Here is a 23,202-nt window from a genome sequence, read left to right as displayed (position 1 = left end):
GGAGCAGAGACCGGACTTCCCCTTTAAAAGCATTACCATCATTATCATTTTATAGAATGTTTGCATATTTTTGTTCCATTAAAAATAAATGAAACAGATATGTAAGCTTGTGTGACACTATTCATTAAAATATGTGGCTGTTATAGTCTACTGTATAGCCGTATATTTACAGTGTAGCTTTTACACAACAAAACAACATAATAATAAATGCACCAAGTTGAATCAAATTTTAACTGCAAAAATAGGCCAGCTGATCGAATCCGATCTGAGTGTCATTGCTGCTCTGACTCTAAACTGTAGTCTGAGCTACAGCGTTAAGTGTCCATCTGTGAAGTCAGACAGGTCGCGTAATCTTCTCAAAATCACAGGCAGACCAGAGGCGTTCATTTTGAAAGAGTATTTAGAATTTCGAGGTCAGTTTGTAGCACCTGAACGCATTATATGAAGCCACATGGGCACGGTGCCTCTCTCGCTTGCACTGCGCATGTGCCGTAGCTTCCGGGTGTGACGACTTGTCCACTCCCCCTCCCGAATCCCGTCCTAGTGGGTGGAGAACAGCGTGCAGCGGGGATGTCAACAACATCGGTCAGTGGGTCAGCCCGTCAATAGAGACACTCACGCTCGTGACGGAACCTCACACTTCAGGGCTAATATTTGCCATAATTATTTTCTTCCGGTCTGTTTTTTAAACCCCCAGTCATTCAGCGTTTAGGGGTCAAAGAAACAACTAACCTACTACTAGGTTACTAGCGGCAACGCTAGCCCGAGTTAGCTAGGCTAGCATGCTAGCCACGAGAGGAAGATGGGAGTGATGTTTTCTCAGTTTACAGCACATAACGTGTCGAGCAGAGAGGGCAGCTAATACACGTGTGAGTGTGGGTGCCGTCGCGTGCGTGTGAGTGTGTCTGAGTGTGTTTTATTTAGTAGTAAATTAAACTTATATGGAAACAGAGGGACGCTGGTTAGTCTGGGTGATATTATCGGTGTGGTTTTCTCCTGGGGGATGAGGGGAAGCTGTTGTTATCGTTTTAATAATGACGTCAACGTTATGATTAAATCATTTAGTTGGACACATAATAGTAAATTAATTGGTCTCTGTTCCCCGAGGTCATCCCGTCCCATTTCTTCAAATGGGCAAACAGCGCCTCTCTGGGTTGCAATCGGTGGTAAACCTAAGTCAGTGTGTGTGGTGAGAGATGGTGTTGCACTCCTGACGGCGGAGCCAATCATGTCACGTCACCTGGGGGTCAGGTGACGTTGACGTCATGATTATTACAGAATATTAAAGCCTTAAATTGCACCATACGTGGCTTGTTGTGTTACAGCAACGTGTGTCTGTTTTGTTTGTCCTCTGAATGTTCCCACAGCTTGCCACCAGGATTTATCCATCCCTGCTCCTCCAGTTCACAGGTGTCTTTTCTCGCCTCTATCCCAGGGACCCCAATGAACCATGATCACCACGGAGGCTGCAAGGGAGTTCCAGGCCAAAGAGCGCAAACACAAAGAGCAGCTGAGGAGATGTTTATCATCTGCTTTATCGGCAGACCTTGACAGGTAAGGCATGTGACAGTGCGCACTGACCAACAGAAGCACGGGTTAAAACATTGATCATTGGCAAGTGTCAAGAAAAAAAAAATAAAAGGCCTTAAAGTTTGTAAGGCATTTTATGTGTGTCTTAAAGTTTCCCCACTGTACAAAAAGCAATGCAGGGCTGTGGAATGGAAAAACCAACTTATCTGGAGCCTGTGTGACTTGGTTTAAAATTGGTTTAAAGACCTGCTGCTTCATCCAGTTTGATCGGGGTCACCCAATGACCATGTTTAAGTTTTTAAAGAGCCAATTTCAGCCATTACGTTTTGGCTTTAGAGAAAAAGCCTTTTGCTTTCTCTACAGTAGCTGAAGGTCACCGTAGTTCTCCCAATGCGCTTGTGAAAAACTGCCGGATTCTACTTTTACTTTTTAAATTACCTTTACTTCTTTGTATTGCTTTTAAATACAAATGTATGTTATGTAAACCTCTGCCGAGAAAATACTGCAAGATGTAGTTGAAAACTTTAAGTCAGCTAGTAATTGGACTATACAAAAATAAATGATATCCATTATTAGTCCCACAAGGGGAATGGTATTCTCTGCATTTTAACCCATCTTTAGTAATTAAGAAGCAGTTGGCAGCCTCATGAAGCAACTGGGTGTTCAGTGTCTTGCTCAAGGACATGTGAATTATGGGGATCGAACCTGCTACCTTGAGCTATAGCTGCTATTGATTGATGAGACCAATCAGTTTTAGGTTTCAATTATGTGCAAATCACCAGGTGAAATACAGGTTTACATCCTAGAATTCAGAAAATTACACTCTTTTGTTTCATTTTAGCATTAGTATAGACAAGAGCGGGGGGTTCCCCTCAGATAGTAGCATCAGTGGATCCGAGATATAAAACTTGGCCTAAAGCAAACTTCAAGGTAAACCACCAAGATGTCTAGAAATGAGTCTGCTTGTTGAACTGGTGCTTCTTCAGTTTGGGCACCTTTCCCCAGAGGTTTACAGTAATGGACCTGGCACCTTGCATCTCATACATGCATCTGTTGGCCTTTAGCGGACCGGTTTCTGGGTCACCCAGATCAGACGAGAGATGATGATGATGGTGATGGGCATGGTGAAGGAGACATTGAACTGTCTCGGATCCTGACTGCTTGTATTCGTCTGAAGTGGGGAAAATAGGCCTCATAGATTTTGAAGGATGGCCGAGAAGCTATTTGTTTATCGTCTGTTTTTAATTGTACGTTAAATATTTAATCACATAGTAAACAAGAGTTTTGAGGGATTTGACCCTGATACAGTGTTGTACTACATTTCCCCAGGTTGCTGCAGGAGGAGCTGGAGGCCGATGTCTCTCTGTATGCTGGGTCCGGCTCGCTCCAAGCTCACAGAGCCGTGCTGTTGGCCAGAGCTCCTCATGTCCTTCGGGGGCGGACGCACAAAGATCCCTCCATCGTTCATCTGTCCGGCTATGAGCTGTCCGGGTTGAAAGATTTCCTCAGGTAGGCGGTGAAATGTGGATGACAGCTTATATTTGCTGTTTCTTTTTTCGCCTTGTTTTTTTTTACAGTTTCTTTTTGCCCCTGTAGAAAAAAGAAAATGCCACATCTGCTCTCTTGTAGGAGACGTTAAGAGAAGACATGTATCCTCTCTTGTCGTGTTGCAGTTTCACAGACCCTCTGACAGAGGGCGCCATGTGCACCGTCTTTAGTCTGCAGGGGTCTGCTGCGGTCTGTGTGCTGTTTTTCAAGGGGCATCGCAAATGCTGCAGCTCTTTAATAATACATCTGGTTTTCACATCGGCATTGAGACGCACACACCCTGAAGTGTGTCAGTGTTTGTAATCATCTGTGCGTTTCTCGTGTCGCAGTCGAGGTTCTGCAGTGCGGCGCCTCTGAGCTTCTTAATCCACTGGTTTGTGTCTCTGGTTCGGATCTCTGTCTTGTTAGCAGTTTTGTAATAAGGGCAAGTGAAACCGGAGTAAAATTCTATGTATGTGTAAACTTGCATGGCCATTAAAGCTGATTCTGAGAAGGAGTCGTCATTGTTTGGTTGCACTATTGCGGAGTCTGAAAATCTTTCTAAAGCTCCTTTTACTCCTGTCCATGTAAGACAGATGTTTTTGAATGCACAGGTGTCATGGAAAAAAAGTAATTTGTTTATTTAAAATTGATAAAGGAGCTAGTAACGATTCCAGTCAAATTTGGCAACAATATTAATATAATACCCTTTTGTTCTTTGTTCTTTCGAGGAATATAAACATGTTTTTCAACAGAGAATCGGTATGAAACAAATGAAACGTCTCACTGAACTGTCAGAAATTATATTTGTATCATATTTTGATTCAACAGGAAGAGTAGAGGATAGAGAGAGATGGGGAAGGACATGCAACCAGGGCTACCGGGAATGTTGTGGTTTAATTTTTCATTGCCAGATTTATTCATTTTTATGGCAGGACATGCAGGGAGGCCTCGGCATATTTCAGAAGTACTTCATGGCAAATGTACTGTAACAGTTTGAATAACTAAGATTGAAGGTCACTTTATGAAAACGCTTCACTGAGGGGAAAAAAGAAAATCCTGCTCAGGCTTGCTTTCTGTGTCACGGAAGTCACATTGCATCAAGTGAGACTGTAGTTTAAATAAGTGTGAAAGGCCTAGTTTTAATTAACCTTTCTTCTCCCCTAACCCCCCAGGCGACTGTACACAGCGGACCAGAGCCTGCGCTCGTCTGAAATAATCCCAGACGTGGACGGCCCGGTACCGCAAAGTGCTCCGCCTGTTCCCGACCCGGCAGACCTTCATAGTTCCTCTGACTCAGGTAAACAGACGAACACCGTTTTCTCACAGAGGGTTTATTCTGGTTATGTGGCCACTCAGCTGCTCTTCACATCATGTTGTCTCAGCCATAATCCATTTAAGCGCTAATCTCATTTTGGATCCCAGTTGCGGCCACTGCTAATTGCAGCACGGCCACTCTATGGATACTTTTCCATAGTTTTTGTTCACTGTTTGCAGTGTTTTTAGTTGTTTTAGTGTGCTTTCACTCACACACACATACCCATGTCATGTGTCTCACACTTTCTCTTCATCACCCCCCCAACCTTCCTCATCACACGTCTCAACTTCCACTCCAGACACTGCTCTGGAGCCGGCATCGGGCCTCGGAGCGGACTTGCTGGATCTGTACCAGAGGGGGGAGCAGTGTGACATCACCATCCAAGTAGCGGAGCAGGTCTTCTCTTGCCACAGGTAGACCTTCTTCCTCTCAGACATTTCATTCGTACATCCGGCAGCCAAACGCACACTGTGCTTGTTTTTGTTTTGTTTCCCTGTGAACGCTGAATGTGGCAGGCACGGTGGGAGCGCGTTCCCTTCAGTACATCACATTGCGTGCAAACACTGCAGAGGTCGCGCATCTCCTGTCGACTTGCAGCGGTGGTCATTCAGTGATGCAGAGGTAGTAGTAGCCGCTGGTAACCATGGAGACAGGTTTCTCCCAGCTCAGGGGAGCAGCCAGCCAACGAGAGCTCGTCAGAGAGAGGAAGCTGGGCTATTTTTTGGGGGGTTGCTCTGCAGCAGTGATCTTTTGAACGGGATCATGGCTTCTGCAGCCCGACGCTGAAGCACAGTAACATGACACGGCACATAACAGAGGACCTGAGAGCCGTAAAATAGAGCGCTTTCAAACAGTCGCGCTCTCCACAGAACGTGTTTTGAATGAGGGGTTTGAATGCTTATGTGAATGTTTCCAAATATCTATGCTGGTTGACACAGCCGTTCAATGCATGTGTGTGTACTGAAGGTCACCCATAATCCAGGACAGATATTAAAAAAAGAGTGGATTGAGGGTTTTCTTTTTTGCTCCAATAGGTATTCCTAATAATGAAAATAAAAACCCAATCTGAGTTTGTAGTAGAAAGCTCATCTCTCACACATGTTGCCGCTCACTACATTTATTCATTAATCTTGCTAAGAAAGGAATACATCGGCTCCACATCATAGAAAATAGAGCATGTCAATGAACTGAATATTACATCAATATATTAGCATGTGATTTATTATTGTTTTATGGGGTTATAATGTCCAGGTGTCTTTGAATGTTATTCAATGTTCGATGAATGTAGCACTGATATTGATACCTAAATGGTCTTCTGCATGGATACAAGTTGTTCGTCTGAACCTTAGATCACATTATGTGGGTTTGTCAGTATTGCCTTGAGCCGATTTACCATGTCGTTAATTATTCCTCAGTTTAATTTACTTTCACTGACTCCCATCACACTGTAAAGTGTTTAAAGCTGATGCAGCTGACGTTATTCTGTATATTATTCTATGTAACAGAGACAATATGTTTGTGGCTCTCACAGCACCTCGTGGTTTCCTTCCCCGTTTGTGGCTCTCTGCCTCGAGCCCTTTAGTTCACACTGAAGGCTTGATGGTTAAGTTAAGCCTGCTCCTAAAACAGATGGGCACTGTCATTGTTTTTTACCAAGCTTTACTCAAACAAGGAGGAAATAGTGCGTCTGCTGGGGATAATGTTCAGCTGCAGGTTATTCCACCTTTGGCATGCTGGTAAGTATTTCTGGCAGCAGGACCGTGTTTGTGGTAAACAACAGTGTCATATTCATGTCACCCTGTGATACGGTTCAGTGGCTCATTGAGTGTTTAATCGCTTTATGGGAGCTCCAGAGGAATAAGATGCATCCGGCTTTGATACACACGTAGTACTTGTTAGAGGGATCAATTGTGGTTTGTTGGTTTGGGTCTGTTCATGCGATTTTAGAATATCAGCAGCCTTATTCTTTATTGAAGCTAATCAAGTACTCTATTTCAAAATCTGACAGCACAATCTTCAGAGGCAGGGGATTGAAAAGAAAAACCTCCAGAGACCACAGAGCACACACAATATTTATGCCACTTAAGTACACGCATGCCCGCCAGATGACATGTGAAATATTAAAACGGTGGGTGGATCTGACACGCCACTGCCTGTTTTATTGGGTTTCTAGGGCAATCCTGTGCGCGCGGTCCCAGTACTTCCGAGCCATGCTGAGCGGGAGTTGGATGGAGAGCTCCAGACAGTGCATCACTCTGCAAGGGTAAGACGTCGGCATCGGTCCCCGCAGCAGGTCACAGGGATCCATAGCAACACCTCCACTCCTGGTCCAGCAGCGCTACATTTCATTCTCGAACGATGCGGCTGAATTACTGCACGTGCTGCGTAAATTATTCAGCTCTTCGCTACAGAGGTGGCTCCGTACAGTATGGGGCCGGGGGGAGGGGGGGTTCACTCACAGTGTACATGTTTGAACTCCACACATGCACATGCAGCCACCCACTGACGGTGGAATTGCAAATGGATTTTCTTGCAAGCAAGGTAGCAATGTTTCCTCTGAGGCGCATAAACGTCTTCTCATGCACTACCGGCTGAAAAGCCCCCGGCCCCTCGCCCTCACCACCACCGGTCTCTTATCAGAGCGGGGGAAAGGCAAATGAGGCCCATTTTTTTTCCTCCAGGGAGAGACGTGTCACCCGCCTCAGCATTACTGATCTGAGGGTAACTGGGGAAGACTTGGCTGTCAGAGTGAGGAGCTGCTGCGTTGACGTGCTCGGTGGGGAAGAGAGATCCTGTGAAATTGACCTCGGGCTGCAGTCACATGGCTTGAGTGCTGCATGATATATGTATTTTGTTTACAGCATCCTCAGTCGTGTTTCCAGTATAGACGGAATAAAACACTGTGTGCCTGAAATCACCAAGATACTATTAGACGGTGCCTGGGGACAATTATGTATGTTAACATGAAGAAAATAAATTGTAAATGTATTGTTTTGTTAACCGTTCCAGTTTAGGGCCAGATGAGATGGAGATCCTGCTCCAGTTTATGTATGGGGCCATTGTGGATCTGCCACCTGGAGCCAGTGCCAGGTACTGTATGTGAGCAGACGGTCCCACATTAGTAGAACACCAGAATACAGCCTGATCTGCATTTGGTGTCTCCTGTCCCCATAGTCAGGTGGTGTTGGCAGCAGACATGTTGGGTTTAGAGGGACTGAAGGATGTGGTGGAGATGGTTCTGACCCGAGACTACTGCCGCTTCTTCCCCAAGGTCAGCTATACATGAGGAAAACTAGCGAATATGAGAGGTGAAAAGAGGGATTTCATCGGCTTATTATTGCTTCTCTATATGCGTGTGTCAGGTAGGTTCACATGTGCAGCATTTTTGATTCTTCAAATATGTTGAATATAGTTATTTTCAATATCCACATTTAGGATTATTTGTCTATCTTTAAAACAAAACAAAAATGTATTCTTTCACCTTCATACAACGCTTTTTAAACATTTGATTCAAATACTTTGAATGCACAATTTGTAAAACTCAAAATAAGGCTTTTCTTCACATCAAATAAGCCCATCCAAACACAAACATGAATAAAATAAAAAAATTAGACTTGATATGCCGCCAAATGAAAAGATTCAACGCCTCCACTCTTGTGCCCCGTTCAACGTGTTGCCTGTACTCGCAAAGACAGGTTCACTCCACACTGCGGATCGAGTATCTGTTGTGATTTGAACGGTCCAATTTTACTTTGTTTGTCAAAGTCACACCAAAAAAATAATCAGCCCCAGTCATTTAATCCTGTCGGGCCACAGAATTAGTTTTGTTGCACCACAATAATCCCGGGCCTCAAGCCACCGTACATGTAAATGATTCCAGTGAGTTCCACAGAGGGAGCTGCACAGATTTTAAATCTAGTAAAAGAGAGCGCTGGAGTTTAGGTGAGACAACCAGTATCGGGAGAGAAAAAGTTGGATCAATGGGTCCCTACTTGAAAGGCTGACTAGCCACCTGCCAATAGCGTGCTTGATGAGATCCACGTAGCGCATGCTCTGAATGCAAAGTGTCATTATCGCATCAAATGTTATCGATTCTAAATGCCGGTAGACTTTTTCTACTGTTAATGTTTCTCTCCTATACGATCTCGTTGCCGTACATATCCGATCACTTCAGTGCAGCGATCCCTCTGTAGCCCAGAACAACAGTGACATAGCAGTTTGTGGAGTGTCGCAGCTGAAAACAGAGACAAAGCCCTCCTTTTTTTGTTTTTTATTCCTTTGGCTTTAGTTTTTTTGTTTTTTAACATCTGCCTCTCGAGACTACGGATGAAAATAGCCTCTTGGCTAACTCCGGCACTTTTAACAAATGTTTTTATTAATGTGCACTGTCCCCGTAATAAATAAACCATTATCAACACTTTTTGGTTTTATAAGGCGCTTGCATGCTTGGTGTCAATAGTAACGCTGTTTTCACTTCTCGGCAGCCAATTGACGGGGTTCAGAAAACGGTTCTGGAGTGTCTGTCGCTCACCCACGCCTTAGGCCTTCAAAACCTCCATATGCTGTGTAAGAGGTGAGTGTCTGTCGCCGCTTCTCTCAAAATGTGTCACAGATGGGAAACGAAGAACATGAACATTTGGAAAATTCACTCCGTTTGAATTCACGCTCCTTTTTTATTTTTTTGGGGTCAAACAACGGAAAGTTGCTTGTGTAATTTTGAAAAAAAGGGCAACACATTAACCTGTCACCATTATCGCCTTTGCAAGTTACATCCGCATCTTGTTGCTAGGTAACCAGCATGTGGGTTCATACTTCTATGTTATTAAGTTGCTTGGGGTTAGTTGTGTAATGCAACTAACCAATCTGCAATCTGACGCAATCTGACGTATCAATAGTTGGGATATTTTACAATTGTTTTGTGTGGTTTTAACTTAAATAAGCTTTCTTTAAATGAAGTGAATCAGAGTTATGGTATCTCTAAAGATTGCTCTTTAGGAAACAATGTAATATATATATATATATAAATGATAGTAGATTGCCTTGCCCTTGGATGAGATATAACTGGAAACCTATATGCATTCAATCTTCCTTTCGATTCACAAACTGAGAACATTTCATTTTGAGCTCTCCTGCAGCCGATTCTTCGGCTGCAGGGAGGGGGGGGGTTGTCTTGATGAGTCATGCGAGTATGACGGTGAATCGAGATGCGCTGCTCTGTGCAGTAGTGCGTTACCGACCTTCTCATCCTCACTCACTCCGTTTTTCCCTCGAGCAAAGCTCTACGGGCTGCTGCCTCAGAGCCCGAGACTCCTCGTTTTTTTCTCACTGCAGAAACGTAGAAAAAAGGCCTCCATGAGTTAGTGTGACTGATTTAAGGTGGAGATCGGCAAATTGCCCAGAAACCGACTCCTGTTACGGAGATTCCAAAAGCAAGTGATCTACAGATCCTCTACACGATGTGTATTTCCAGGTGGGTGGCGGATCACTATGTGAAGACCTGGTGCGAGAGGAACTTCTCCCTCTTGTCCCCGGAGCTCCACGTAGCCTGTCTCGCGGCCGTAACTGAAACCATGGTGAGTTCCTCCCTCCCAGAGTCATCAGCAGGGCCGCATTCACGTAATTGCACAAATATCATCAACCCATTCTCCAGAGGTCTTTCCACAGGAAGGAAATCCAAACATAACCCAATCAAACATGACCTTTATTAAATTCTCAGTTATTAAAGACAGACTAATTTAGGAATATGATGTGGATGCAGACGGGCGGGGAGTGATTCCCGCCGTGTAATTGGTAATTGAATCTCACGTCTGTCTTTCATCACTATCAACGATTTGGGGGTACTCTGTGAGTAAAGCAAGACAAATGTACTATTGTTCTCTCTTGGCAAGTATTACCGTAAGATTCAGAGCTGGCCAAGAACCATTACACACATTCTGGGACTCCCTCCACCGATCAATAGGTCCTGGCCCAGAGAGAAAAGAGAGCTTTTTATGGAGGGCTGTGTTTGTTTGACTTTGTTCTGTGTTTTCGCCGATAGCGAGAGTTTCTTTATCTGACGGATGTTCTCCGTTTAGACGGTGCAGAGCGCGGTGACCATGCTCTGTGGCACCGAGCAGTTGCTCGGCAGCCTCCCTGAAGTCAAGTGGGCCCGGCAGGTGAGGAGTCTCGCCACAGAGCTCCAGGAGGAGAGCCTGCATGTCATTGTCCAGCATCTCCCCCTCGTTCTCCGCACTCAGGCCTTCCAGGACCTCTGCAGGGTAAGGCGTCGCTGATGCACTCTCACCTTCACTGGGATGAGGTTTCTACGTCGTTTGTTTTGATGAGTGTCTTGTTACCTTCCGTTACAGAGGGAAGAGTTTACCCGCGAGCCCACGTTGTTGAAGAAGCTGTGTTCGGCCATTCGAGAAGGTGTGACCGTTGACAACTGCTGTGATCTTTTCGCCGCTGTGCACTCGCTGTGCGGAGATGACGTGGAGGAGGAAGGGGGGCAAAAACGAGAGGAGGTGACACGAAGCACATTCTCTGTCTTTTCAAAATGAGACATCACACCGAGACCAAAAGGCTGTGCTCGCATCTAATCTGTGTAGCTCTGGTCCCATTTAGTCCTGTGCATTAAGACCAGTGGGAACAAAATCAACCTGAATTCTGACCAACTTCATGAAGCAAACTCTGTCAACAAATCAATATTCACTAAGAGCTTTTGCCAGAGCTTTCAACTGCTGCTCCTGATCTTCCTCAAGGAGCGATGTTTAGACAAAGTAACTCCAACTATCTGACTTGAGTCAGAGATTAGAGAGTTGGATCAACAGCGGTGGGAATCCCAGAAAACCAAACTTCTAACCGTTTAACTCCCTCTGCAGAGGAAGACTATGAGATGCTGTTGAAACCTCTGTAAAAAAAGCTAGTAATTGATCTTTGAGATACATTTCTTTTTTTATGCCTCTGCGGCAGCCGTGGCCGGAGGCATTATTATTTATTTTTTCCGGGTAGTCCACCCGTCTGTCCGTTCCATCCTTGTGAACGCGATATCTCTGGAATGCCTGGAGGGAGGATGGATGTAGTCCACGAGGAAATACATTTCTCAGCGCTTTATCGACCAGAAAGCTGAGTTCTCCTGCTCGTGGAGCTTGTGGCCCCCGTGTCGCGGAACCTGCATGTACCGGGATGGATCGCGCTAGCTGCTGACGCCTACAGGATCCCCGCCGTTTAACGGCTAATGCAGCTGCAGCCTGGGTCTCTCGTCGCAGCACATCCGCCGGCTCTAATACGTACAGCTGAATATCCGCGTTACTCAAAACGCGGCAAAATGTATCTGTGTCCTCTGCACTGCATATCCTCAGGATGCCATTTCCACCGTTGGTAACGTATCCAGTTTGCAAAACAAGCAAACAATTGGACAGCCACATAAAAGGTGGTGACTTTTCACTTTGTTAGTAGTGAGTCAATTTGAACCCTAAACAGACTCGTATTAAATGGCAAAAGCGCTTTTACTTTTCGTCTCGGCAAAGTGAACCAAACTACCTGTCTACTCTCTTTCTTTCCACTAGTTACTTGAAAATCTTTCCTAACAACCATAATGTTTAACATTTTCTATAGTTGTGTACTGCGAGTTGTTGAATTAATGTTTCATGAGGTGAGAAAACCCAGAAAGGAAACATGAAAATAATAATCGTGTTGATCTTTTAATGCTTTCTTGAGAATGTTATTAATTTTCCACTCCGCGTCTTCAAATACGCATTTAGTGAGTGTCTCTTATCAATGGATACGGATACAAGTGTCAGCCGCATGTAGGCGCGTGCACAGGATAAACGGAACAGGGACACACTCGTAGAAAAAACTGCTTCTTATCGCGAATCTTTGACCTTTTAACGGCACGTGACACAAATGATGCATTTTGAGTCTCAAAACATCGTCACACGTTTCATCAGATTTTGACCTATGCACTTATGGTTATTGAGAACTAGAAGTGTTGGTCTTTTGTTGATAGCAAGTTTGTTTGTTTATGTGAATGCCGGATGGCAAAATTTCTCCAAACTGCCAACTTCGTGCTTCACCTTGGATGTCTTTTAAATATAGATGTAAGCCGACTGTATCGCATCTTTGAGTTGATGCATCAACAAGTATGGAAATGTTGGCATATGGCAGTTGAGTTTGAAATTGAGATGATACGTTTGAAGTCTCAGACTGTAAGCTTTGGCGAAAATAATTGTGAAATCGTATCTGTCAAACAGTTGAAAGATTAAAAGACTAACGAAATGTATAGTGCGAGCCGGTAGGTTAATCCTGTGAGCTGACTTCCAGGAGAAAGTGACCAGGCTGCACAAGTTAAAGCACATAACCCCTGTAAAGACCGTACAGTATGGCAGAATGGATTAGGCTGAGGGACACTGTGACGTGTGCCAGCGGCCTTCACTAATCTGAGTGTGCGTGTGTGCGTGTGTGTGTGCGTGCGTGCGTGCGTGTGTGTGTGTGTGTGTGTGGTCAGTGCAGCGGAGGAGGTGGAGATGGCTCCTCCCCCTGCCTTCCAGCCCTGTTTTTATAATCGGGCGTGGAAACGGGAGAATGGGCATCAGCCGCTGACATCACTGACTTCGCTCAAGGGAGCTCAAGTGGATTCTGCAACAGAGACAGAGGGGTGGGTGTGGGGGGGGGTATTTGTTGCCATGGTGAAAGGTTCTCCAAGCAGCTGCTGATTCGCTCGTGCCTTAGCGCACCCCTTTCCATTCTTCTCCCCTCCCTCCCACCCTCTCTCTGTCTCTCTCTCTCTCGCTCACTCTCTCTCCTCTGTGTTGCCGCCAGCCGTTCAGGCAACAGATTTGTACGCTGCGCAGTCGGCTGTGGACCTTCCTGCTTCAGACCTTTTACGCCGTCCGCCACACGCAGGGATGGGAGACCCTGTCCTCCAAACACAGAGAGAGGATACTGGCAGGTAAGGGAGGAAATCCATGCTGTGAGCTCTCTTCTTCTAGGCACACAGCAGGATATTAACGCTGCGGTGTGGATGTATGTATTTTATTATTTTTTTTCCCTGCCGCTGAAGCAGTAGCTCTGCATCATCAGAGATGAACCGAAGCCCTTGGAGCATACGCTGTTGGCTGATTTAATACTTAATGGCTTCTCTCTCCGTAGCTGCCTGGCTACCACTAACCCATCTACAGTTTGCCCCGTGCTGTTTATTAAACATGTGTGCGTCATGTGACTGTAACTGTCTCGGGCAGATGAGTGTCTGCTAACACGGTAAATGCAGCAGACACGCCATGCTGGTTTTCATGGGTGGGAGTCTTTGTGGTTTCTGAACATGACTACAATTACAACAATTCCACAGTTACATATACTGTCCTATATTCTTTGCTGTAATGTGTTGAAATTCACCTCATGAATAATTTATTTGGCTGCTGGTGTCGGCGTGTTGCTATTACTGGTACATTTCTTGCCAGTGAAATCGGATTCCAGGTCTCACATGCAAACATAACACAAGCAAACAGCCAATTTCACCTCATTTGCTATATATTTATAAAATAAGTCAGTAGGTTCTCAAATTGTTCTGTGTTCAGTATAGGAATGGCCGTGCTTTGTTTGGAATAGCCCTGGTCTGTCTGACTGATCGATCCATTGATTTATTGCTTGTTTCCTAAAGGGTAAACAAAGGGGGTGGAAATGGGAATTTGTGAATGAATAGAATAGATGCTCCAGCTCCCATTAAAAAGCAGCGTCTTGGAAATACATCTGGTGCAGTCCTTTTCCTCTTTCTTTTTTTCTTGGATTTGGTCTGTTTTGCAGGCAACATGCTAATTGGGTGATCTTCTGTCTTCCTTTCATCCTGTTTTGACAGATGCCATTGATAAAGGGGACAATCGAAGACTTGGCAAAAAGCCTGTATTCACTAGTTCACAGGTAATGTTATCATCCAACCATGCATTGACATTTATGTTGTATTTAAAGTTTAATTATGATTCAGAAACAAGAAAACAATGAAGTTGTCACTTCTCACTCTGACTTTGACTTCTTAGCTTGATAATGTGAACTTTTGAGGATTTCTTTAGCTCAGAGAAATCCATGTAAATGAGTGTAATCCCTGACAGTGATGACAGTGTGTGGCCATCAGATGCCATATGTCATATACATATACATATGTACAGTACAGTATAGAATTAGCAGCAGGACTCTCTAAACAGATGTATAGCTAAAATAAGCCCGGCTGAGGTGATCCAGAGAGGGACTGCCAACATGTTTAGTCATGAGTAGTGGAGCGCCTCCAGATCTCGGGCAAAGTGGTTCGATGCAGTCAAAACAAGAACTTTGCCTGACTTTAGGCTTTATATGCTGCTGGTTCCTGATACTTGCAAAACACAAATCCCTGATGTCGTCGTTCTGCCGACACAAACCGGCAAGTGTCGGCAGTTTCCAGTTTGTTTAGATCATTTGCAAAAGTTCACAGAACGGCACAAAGTAAAAAAAAAAAAACTTAGTAAGAAACCAATTGTTGATTTAAAAAAATAAAAAATAACAGGATGTTTACACAGTATATGGAGATCTCCATAGGCTGAGTAGATTTTCATGTTAGTCAGCATTTTTCTAGTAGTTTGCTCCAGTGCCTCGTGGTAATCTGCACCGGTGTTATTCCGTGCTCTGATTCTTTGCTGATTAATCCTGTCTCACGGTTACGTGACTAATTTGGTAATTTTTTCCCCTCCTGCAGTCCAGGGCTGTAAAATGCCCTTCATCTGCACCTGAGAGTCCTCCTGTGCACAGAACACAGAGGGTGTCCGAAAACGCAACTTCTGTCTCCCGCAGTGCCGCGTCGGCCATGAAGTCCGATGGACTGGGGACAGCTACCAAACCGGGAGAGGGTCACACTTCCAAGGCTAAGAACACAAAGAAGCCAGGAGACCGGAGTGTAGCAGCAAAAGCAAAGGCGGCGTCAGGCGGCTCGCCGGTTGTCAACGGCACAGGAGCCGCAGGGGCCAGGCGGGACGTAGCCAGCGCCAATGGCCTCAGAAGCTCTCATGGCGCCAGAGAGCCAGAAAAGAAGCCAAACCCCGGTGCGAGGCCTAAAACATCTCCCCCGAGCTGCACCTCTACGAGCCAGACTGGGGCAATGAAGGCTCAAAAGAGCTCAGCGGGAAAGGCTGATGGCGGTGTTGGCACCAGCCACGCTCAGCGCAGCGCCTCCTCCACATCAGGCAGCGCCTCGCCAGAGAACGGTGCCAGCAGCCCTCGCAATGACAACCACTCCATCCCAGGTTTACTCTCTTTAATTGACTTCTTTACATTTCATCATTGCGACAGACACCAATTACCATCTAGGACATCGGAGTAGACGAGCTAAAGGGTCGACACGCCGGCCCCAGGCATAATACTGTAGCTGAAATACGGAGGGGATCTGCAGACTCATTAGTATGATGGATGCTGTATCGTGGCCTAGAGGGCTTTGTGAAAGACAAGGGCAGTGTCAAGTTTGACTGTTGTTTTATGAGCAAACAAAGCGTAGCGCAGAAACTCACAGCAGAACAGCAGAGGTCAAAGCCTGTACGGCTCACCCACAGGGAGGGGTGTGACGGATCACTGATACCCTGGAGATCACATGGTTCATTCGTCAGTAAATTGAGATTCAATTGTATCGGACTGGGGTCGGTTGATCTGAAAACTATCTGAACTAACTTCTATTAACGGTCGTGCATGTGGTTAATTTTCTGTGTTTTAGGTGTGAAGCCCAAACACCAGGCTAAGGCGGTGAACAAATCCCCCCTGACTAAACCTCCTCAGAAATCCGATACAGCAAAGATCAGCAGGTGAGCTTTACCACTTGTTTTATGGTGCTTATCAGTGTGCTTTCTCATCGCCTTGTGTGTTCAGTGTAACAATAAAAAGCTCCAAGTGTCCCCTTGGCTGTTCCAGTTGGGTGAATCCACCTGGAATGCCATTCTACTGACCAAGGGCCTTTTTAGAAATGGATTTAATTCAAGTGAGGATTCTCTTGACGGGTTTAGGGAGCAAGTCAACAATCCAGCAAACGTCTGTGGTTCCTGTTCACAAGCCCACATTAATGAAAGGGATTTATATATCTGAGACGGATAGCATTCCATGAGTTTCTATATGTCATATGTATATATTTATAAATATATGTATATAAGTACCAATGGCCATGGCTGCATTAAAATGACCAAATATGGCCAATAAGAACTCATAGGTAAACGAGGGGCCAGGAACTTGACTTGCAAAATACAGAAGCTATATCAGAAGGACACAAGTTGAAGTAACCAAAGATATATGATAAGAATCAAAATCTTAAAGGATAGATTAATTATTTCCATTATTGTACCAAACATTTTACAAAAACATCTTACTTTGGTCCACAGTGACCTAGTCTAAAATGACTAAAATCATTTGAAGTGGCCTAAAAGGCAGAATTTGAGTTTAGTCTGAACCAGTCTGAGTGCGATGCATCCTCCCTGCAGTTTTTAACATGGCCATGCCAAGTTGCAATATGAGCTCAATGCCAATACACCCAACTCCATTAGCTTAAAGCATTTATGGCCGAGGAAGCAAAACAAACCTACCTTAGGTAATGTAAATGTAGAACAAATAAGATGACGGTATCGCCTGGTTGTCTTTTAGGCCACGTGCGGCTGTCAGGAGGTTAAATGCATCTGTGTGGCGTTTTCTGACAAGCCTCTTATGTCTTTCAAAGATGTTAAAAATATCCCTTTTACAATCTGCATCATCCAAACTCCATCTGTCCCGGGAGCACATCAATATTTAACAGTCTCCCTGGAATGCAAACAAATAGCCGGTAGGCTAACAAAACATCTTTGGATTGCCGTCTTGTGTAAAGAAACAGATGGCACAGGTAACGGCTCCTCTGTGGAGCGTGCCAAAGTTAGCAGAATGAAGGTACTCTGGGAGAGCAGGTAACATTGAACTCCCCTCTATTCTCAACTTGAGAAGCGATATAAATCATTTGTATATTATGTATTTTGTCAAAACTGACCTGTAGTATTCTTACTATCGTGACATTCTCAGGCAGATTCTATCAAACTGTACCTAAACTCACTAAGATGTCCGATAATGAAAATCCTTCAACCTTGGGCACGCAGCAAATCTCAAACTGTAAAAAATGTTCTCTCGCCTCTTGGTCCTCCATTTATGTTTTGTTGATAACCAGGGTAGAACATCCCTCCCAAGGACGCAAGTAACAACTTGAAATTCTTTGCATTGATAATCAGCTCATGTCTAAGGAGCTTGTCCTTGACAAAATGGGAGAAAAGGCTTTGCTGCCCCCCTCTGGTGTTGAATGTTAAATCGTGGTTTACTTTCCCTGCAACATACTCTCATGAATATTGATTAATGATGATGTGAGCCAGAGGTGTTAATTTTTGTGATCTTCTGGTAAAAATGTGTCTGGTCACTCTGTTGTTTGTATATGTTTCCTTCAACCAATCACAGTCCTACCAATAAGCCAAGTGCGAGAGAAAGTGTCAAAGTCAAGACTGGTGCAGCGGACAAAGCATCTACTGGAGGGACGGCAGCCAAGACAGACGCCAAGGGGAGAGGAACACCAGACCACCACGGTGAGATGGTCACAGCCGGCTTGATTCAAACGTCTGTCGGTATACTGTTGCATTGTCTTATAATGTCCTGCTCTGTCTTTGGGTTAGTCTCGAGGCATGGATCCTCCGTGAAAAAGCCAGCCTCTCCCAGGAAAGAAGACGGCAAAGACGGGTTGAAATCCTCAGCAGCGGACAAAGCAGCCAGTGAAGCTCATAAAAAGAAGATCACGAAACCCGCTTCGGCGACTGGAGCCTCAGCTAAATCCAGTGCTAAACCACCAAAAGCCTCTCAAGCCCCCTCCAAGCAATCTTCAGTTGTAGCTGCCAAGTCTGGACCAAAGCCTAAAAGCGCTACTGATTTATCTGCGGAGAAAGCTTCTCCAAAATCCGGAGGATCCTCCAGAACCTCAGCTGCGTCGGCCTCCAAGAAATCAGGAGCTAAAGGGAAAGCGGCAGTGAACGGTAATAATTCAGACTGTAAAACTGAGCTCGCACCAACTGAAAACGCTGGGGATGATAAAGGAAGTACGGAGGTAGCGCTCTCCGACCAGCCTGCACAGCCAACAAGCCAGGGCGGAGGGGATTCGCTCAGCCTTAAACTAGAAGCAAGCCCTAAGCGGAGCCTCAAGAAGTCTGAAACGCAGTCACGAAGCGCTACGAGTTCACCAGCAGCTCACAAACCCCCCCATGGCAAATGTGCTAACGCGGACACTCGCAAACAGGCTGAAGGGAGTAAAGCGAGACAGTCTCCAAGCGGTGTCATCCCAGCTCACATCAGCGGGAGGCAAGTTCACGAGGTCGGCTCCCCAAATTCTCCCAGAGATGCCGAGCGCCCCAGCGTAGACACCCCCTGCAGCGCGGGGAGCACCGACACTCCCGCAGAGGACTCCTCCTGGAGCGGCACCCACCATCAGGTCAGCCCGGAGTCCGAGACCGGCAGCACACACACCACGTCCTCCGACGACATCAAGCCCCGCTCGGAGGACTACGACGCAGGAGGCTCGCAGGACGACGACTGCTCCAACGACAGGGGCGTGTCCAAGTGTGGCACCATGCGCTGTCATGACTTCGTGGGCCGCAGCAGCAGCGACACGAGCACCCCAGAGGAGCTCAAGATGTGCGAGGGCGGGGCCGGCTTGAGGGTGGAGGTGCGGCTGCGCGGGCGGGAGGCGGAAACCACCAGCGAGGAGGAGGTAGCGAGGCAGCGCCCTCGATCCTGGTTGCACCGAGACGAGGTCCCCGTCGAGGAGGAGCACTCGGAGGTCGAGGCCACCGTGACTGTGAAATGCGGGCCCGACCCGCAGCTCTTCTCCTCTGAGGAGGAAGAGGAGGACGAAGATGAGGAGGCAACGGAAGACGAGAGGTCTGAAGTCGAGGTGATTCCGGGCCCGCTGCCGCCAACCGAACCCTCACCGATCTTCCAGGGGATCGTCAACCTGGCTTTCGACGACGACGCCGTGGACCAGGAGAACGAGCAGCCCGACTACCAGTCGACGTCCAACTTCCGCCGCTCGGTGTTGCTCTCCGTCGACGAGTGCGAGGAGCTGGGCTCGGAGGAGGGCGGCGTCCAAACGCCACCCCAGCAGCCCGACGACGGCGCGACCCCCTGTGACGTGTTTGAGCCCGACTCCGCGGCGCCGCAGTCCAACTGCGCCTCTCCCGCCGGCGACCAACAGAACCGCCCGAGCAAAAACGAGAAATCCCCCGTGTTCCTCACAGAGATCCGGGACCCCGCGCAGGAGGAGGGCAATGGAGAGAAGTCCGGGGGGCCCCTCCCAGACGCTGACGCGAGGGGCCTCCCTCCCCAGGAGCGCCCGTGCCACCTGGATCTGCGGCACACTGAACAATACAACGGAGGGCCGCGCAAAAATCACACCAATCCCTCAGAAAGCAAGAAAGCTGATTTACATCTAGACTTAAATGAGCCTCAGCTGACAGGGGACTCTCCTGTTCATGCTGCACAATCTCCAGCAGGTAATGTATGATCTACGGACCCTTCCTAGACCCTCAAACCCAAAGCCATCTCTTATCCCTAAACTCCATCAGTGAAGGTTTAGTTTATCCCTGCAAGACCCATCCTCCTCCGCTCCGACCCCTAGACCTTACCTACATCCAACGTCTACCTATCCCTCTTTCAGAACAAAAGGATATAGAGCAGTAACTCATTACAACTTCCTAGTTCAAATTCAAATGAAGTCATCATGTTTTCATCGCTAAAGCTTCTTCATTTCAACCCATTGATCGTGTAGCCGTTGTAAATTTGAATTTGCAACATCCATATCCTTTTAAAGATGGAGATTGGTTTCATCATAGCAAATAACCTAAACTGTACATTTTAAAACAACTGATCTACCTTTCAGGCAGAGGCATTTAGGCCTCGGGAACTCAGTTTATACAACAACAAAAGGGGAGGAGCAGTGAACGTTTCATTAAAACTGATCGGAGAATTGTATTTGTCAAAAAGAATCTGCCTTGCGACAAGGCCTGTGACATAGTCATGCCAATGCACTTTTATGTACATAAAAATACGATATTTTGATTAATTTTTGTCATTTCTTTTACGAAGTGGAACAGTCTTTGGCCCATTTTTTTCAAGCCAAAGATAATTTGCCATAGACGAAGGTGCTTTAAATATACGTTTAACATCAATATTTCTTTGCCAAATCAATTGTTGTTTGTTGGTATAATTATTATTAAATCAACCGCACTGACAGCAATGTCGTTTTCAAGCTTGCGTTTCTTAACATTTCGACTACGTTTCCCATGAACCCCATATCTCTCAGGAGACGTTGCAAACAAGTGTTGCTTTTCCTTTCGCTTCTTTATAAAAGATGAATGTGTTTTGGCTTTTCATGTATTGAACGTTGCCATTTTTAAGAAACACAAACTTCTGGCTCCGTTGGCCTCTCAGTGATGGTCTGTTGGTTGACAGTAATTACACTAACATCTGGAAATAAATTTCAAAAGATGTGTTGATGTTAAACTGCGATATGTAGCACCTTTTTTTTTTTTACATTTGTGTTCAGGTAAAATTACAAGCAAGTAAAATGTCCTTGATATTTCTTTTGAGTGACGTCGAGGTCAAATACAAAAAACAACGATACAAAATAGATGACGCTGCTTCTCAGAAAAGTGTGTTTGTACGGGGGAACTTTTCCCTTGCATCTCCTTGCTGTTAATTTTTTTAAATTTATTTTATATTTCTATTTGAGAATGTACCTGTTCCTGAGGTTTCTTTTTGTTTGTTTGTATGTTTTATTTTGCGCTGCACACATGCATGCTATTATTACATTATTTTGACATTCCCCTCTACCATCAATCATTTTTGTATATGTTTTTATTTTATTTTTTCTTCTCCATTATCCCTTACCTTTTGTCATACCCAGTCGACGTATATGTGTCTAGATGCATAGACTTTTACTTTTGAAGAAGACTGTCTTGTTGTCTCTAAGCTTCTGTTCAGTAGGTCTGTGTCGTGCCAGTAGCCTCCTCTGTAACGTATGTGACGTGTCTCTAGAGCAGCTGTCGTGGTCCGGCCGTGTCTCTCTTTTTTCACTATCACGTTCAGAAAAAGAAATCCTGCCGCACCGTTACTTCGGGTCCATCCCGCTGCAAACATGTACATCGTTATGTTTTCCAGTATCAAACGGTGGCCAGTTACGTCGTCCTTTGCCTTTTTGGAAATCAAAAGAAACTCGGTGGTGTGCCATCTTTTGTGCTACCAAGTAAAACACCTTTTTTTTGTGACCGTTTTTAAGTCTGTGCATTAGGTCTGCCCGTTCTACAGACCTGCACGTAAAAAAAAAAAACACACACACATACCACTGTCAGTGACTGACACATGCCGTGTCAAGTTCACAGGTGCATGGCTTACTTTGTTTGAACAGGTGGGTAAAGAGATTCAGATTGGCGGCCCACCCTGCATTACCTTTAAGGCAACTGTACACCGTTGACATCCACATTTGAAGTTGGTGACTGTCAAACTAGTGGATACAAAATGTGTCGCTGCTTCCGCTCTGTGCCGTCCTCGCCTAACTTCCCTGTGGAATGTCTTTGAAAGGACACAGTTGCTTTAAGGGTAAACCTTCGGTTCTCAGTGTGTTTATTGTAGGAGGCAGCAACTAGTCTCTGAAGTGTGTAAAAGAACTGTGGAGGAGTGGTGCAGTTTGTCACTCTGCAGTATTGTCGATTGTTTTTAGGGGACAATGGTTGTGACAGATTGGATCAAACCTGCAAACATGACCGCCGGCCGTCCAAAGCCCTCTCTCCCATTTACGAGACGGACGTGGGAGAAGCATTTGAGCGCTGCCCGGACAGGGACAGGGACGTTAGTGCGAAGGCCGAGGAAGAGCAGCAAAGCAGGGCCGGCGACGAGAGCAATGAGTTCGCCGAGCGGGACTGGAGCCTGCTCCGGCGGCTCCTCTCGGACCACGAGTCCAACTTGGGCGTCATAAACCCCGTGCCCGAGGAGCTCAACCTGGCCCAGTACCTGATCAAGCAGACTCTGTCGCTGTCACGCGACTGCCTGGACTTGCAGGGCTTCCTGTCCCCGGAGAAGGAGACCTTCAAACGCTGGGCGGAGCTCATCTCGCCCATGGATGACTCCTCCACCAGCATCACGGTGACCAGCTTCTCCCCAGAGGACGCGGCATCTCCACAGGGAGAGTGGACCATCGTGGAGCTGGAAACGCATCACTGACTGCACACAGAGAGAAAGAGAGCCTGCCGGACAGTTCGCACCTTCTCTACGAACTTTGAACGTCTTTACATCAACTCTGTCTTAATTTATTATCATTTATAATCATGTTCTGTCGCTTTATGACATGTCTTATTTATTTTTCTTCTGGACTCTGCAGAACTCTGGGCTTTGCAGCGGCTTATATGCATTTCCCATCATGCCCTCGGTCGATTGTTGTTGTTTTTTGACACAAATGGGCTGTTATGCATGCTGATATTTTTCTATGTCTGACTATTTAATTGATGTTGCTTCGAAGCTCTAGAAAATAATAGAGTAAGAAAAAAAAGCCTCTTTCTCATGGCAGTCTTCTGATAATATGGTTGACTGAATTTTCTTAAAGAAAAAAATGATATCGGCCTACTGGCTTGCATTTAGTGTCATATTGAAAATAAAGATTTGTGTTTATTGAAAACAAAAGAAAAATGTTACTGTCAAGTCATAGAGGAATGTGGCACCGACACTTTATTGTCATGTCACTGGTTGCACATGTGTAATTAATAACATTGGTGTACATTTGCTCATTGGTTTAATGAGACGGG

The 23,202-nt window shown here is 45.7% G+C and overlaps 1 protein-coding gene across 1 annotated transcript; it reads left to right on the top strand.

The window, feature by feature from the left end:
- Nucleotides 1–1,450: 1,450 nt before the first annotated feature.
- btbd8 (BTB domain containing 8) lies at nt 1,451–23,073 on the top strand (the record flags this gene model as incomplete). Its single annotated transcript, XM_079221353.1, has 18 exons — nt 1,451–1,554; nt 2,860–3,039; nt 4,233–4,357; nt 4,674–4,788; nt 6,549–6,638; nt 7,385–7,465; nt 7,550–7,646; nt 8,860–8,948; nt 9,846–9,948; nt 10,450–10,632; nt 10,723–10,878; nt 13,175–13,304; nt 14,208–14,269; nt 15,075–15,618; nt 16,080–16,167; nt 17,822–17,946; nt 18,034–19,899; nt 22,125–23,073. The coding sequence occupies 18 exons, from the start codon at nt 1,451–1,453 to the stop codon at nt 22,622–22,624; spliced, it is 4,638 nt and encodes a 1,545-aa protein (XP_079077479.1). The 3' UTR covers nt 22,625–23,073.
- Between the last annotated feature and the right edge of the window lie 129 nt (nt 23,074–23,202).

The sequence above is a fragment of the Taurulus bubalis genome, assembly GCF_910589615.1.
Source record: "Taurulus bubalis genome assembly, chromosome: 7".
In the NCBI taxonomy this organism is placed as follows: domain Eukaryota; kingdom Metazoa; phylum Chordata; class Actinopteri; order Perciformes; family Cottidae; genus Taurulus; species Taurulus bubalis.
Note: the sequence above shows the minus strand (reverse complement) of the source record. Positions and strands in the feature narration are given on the sequence as shown.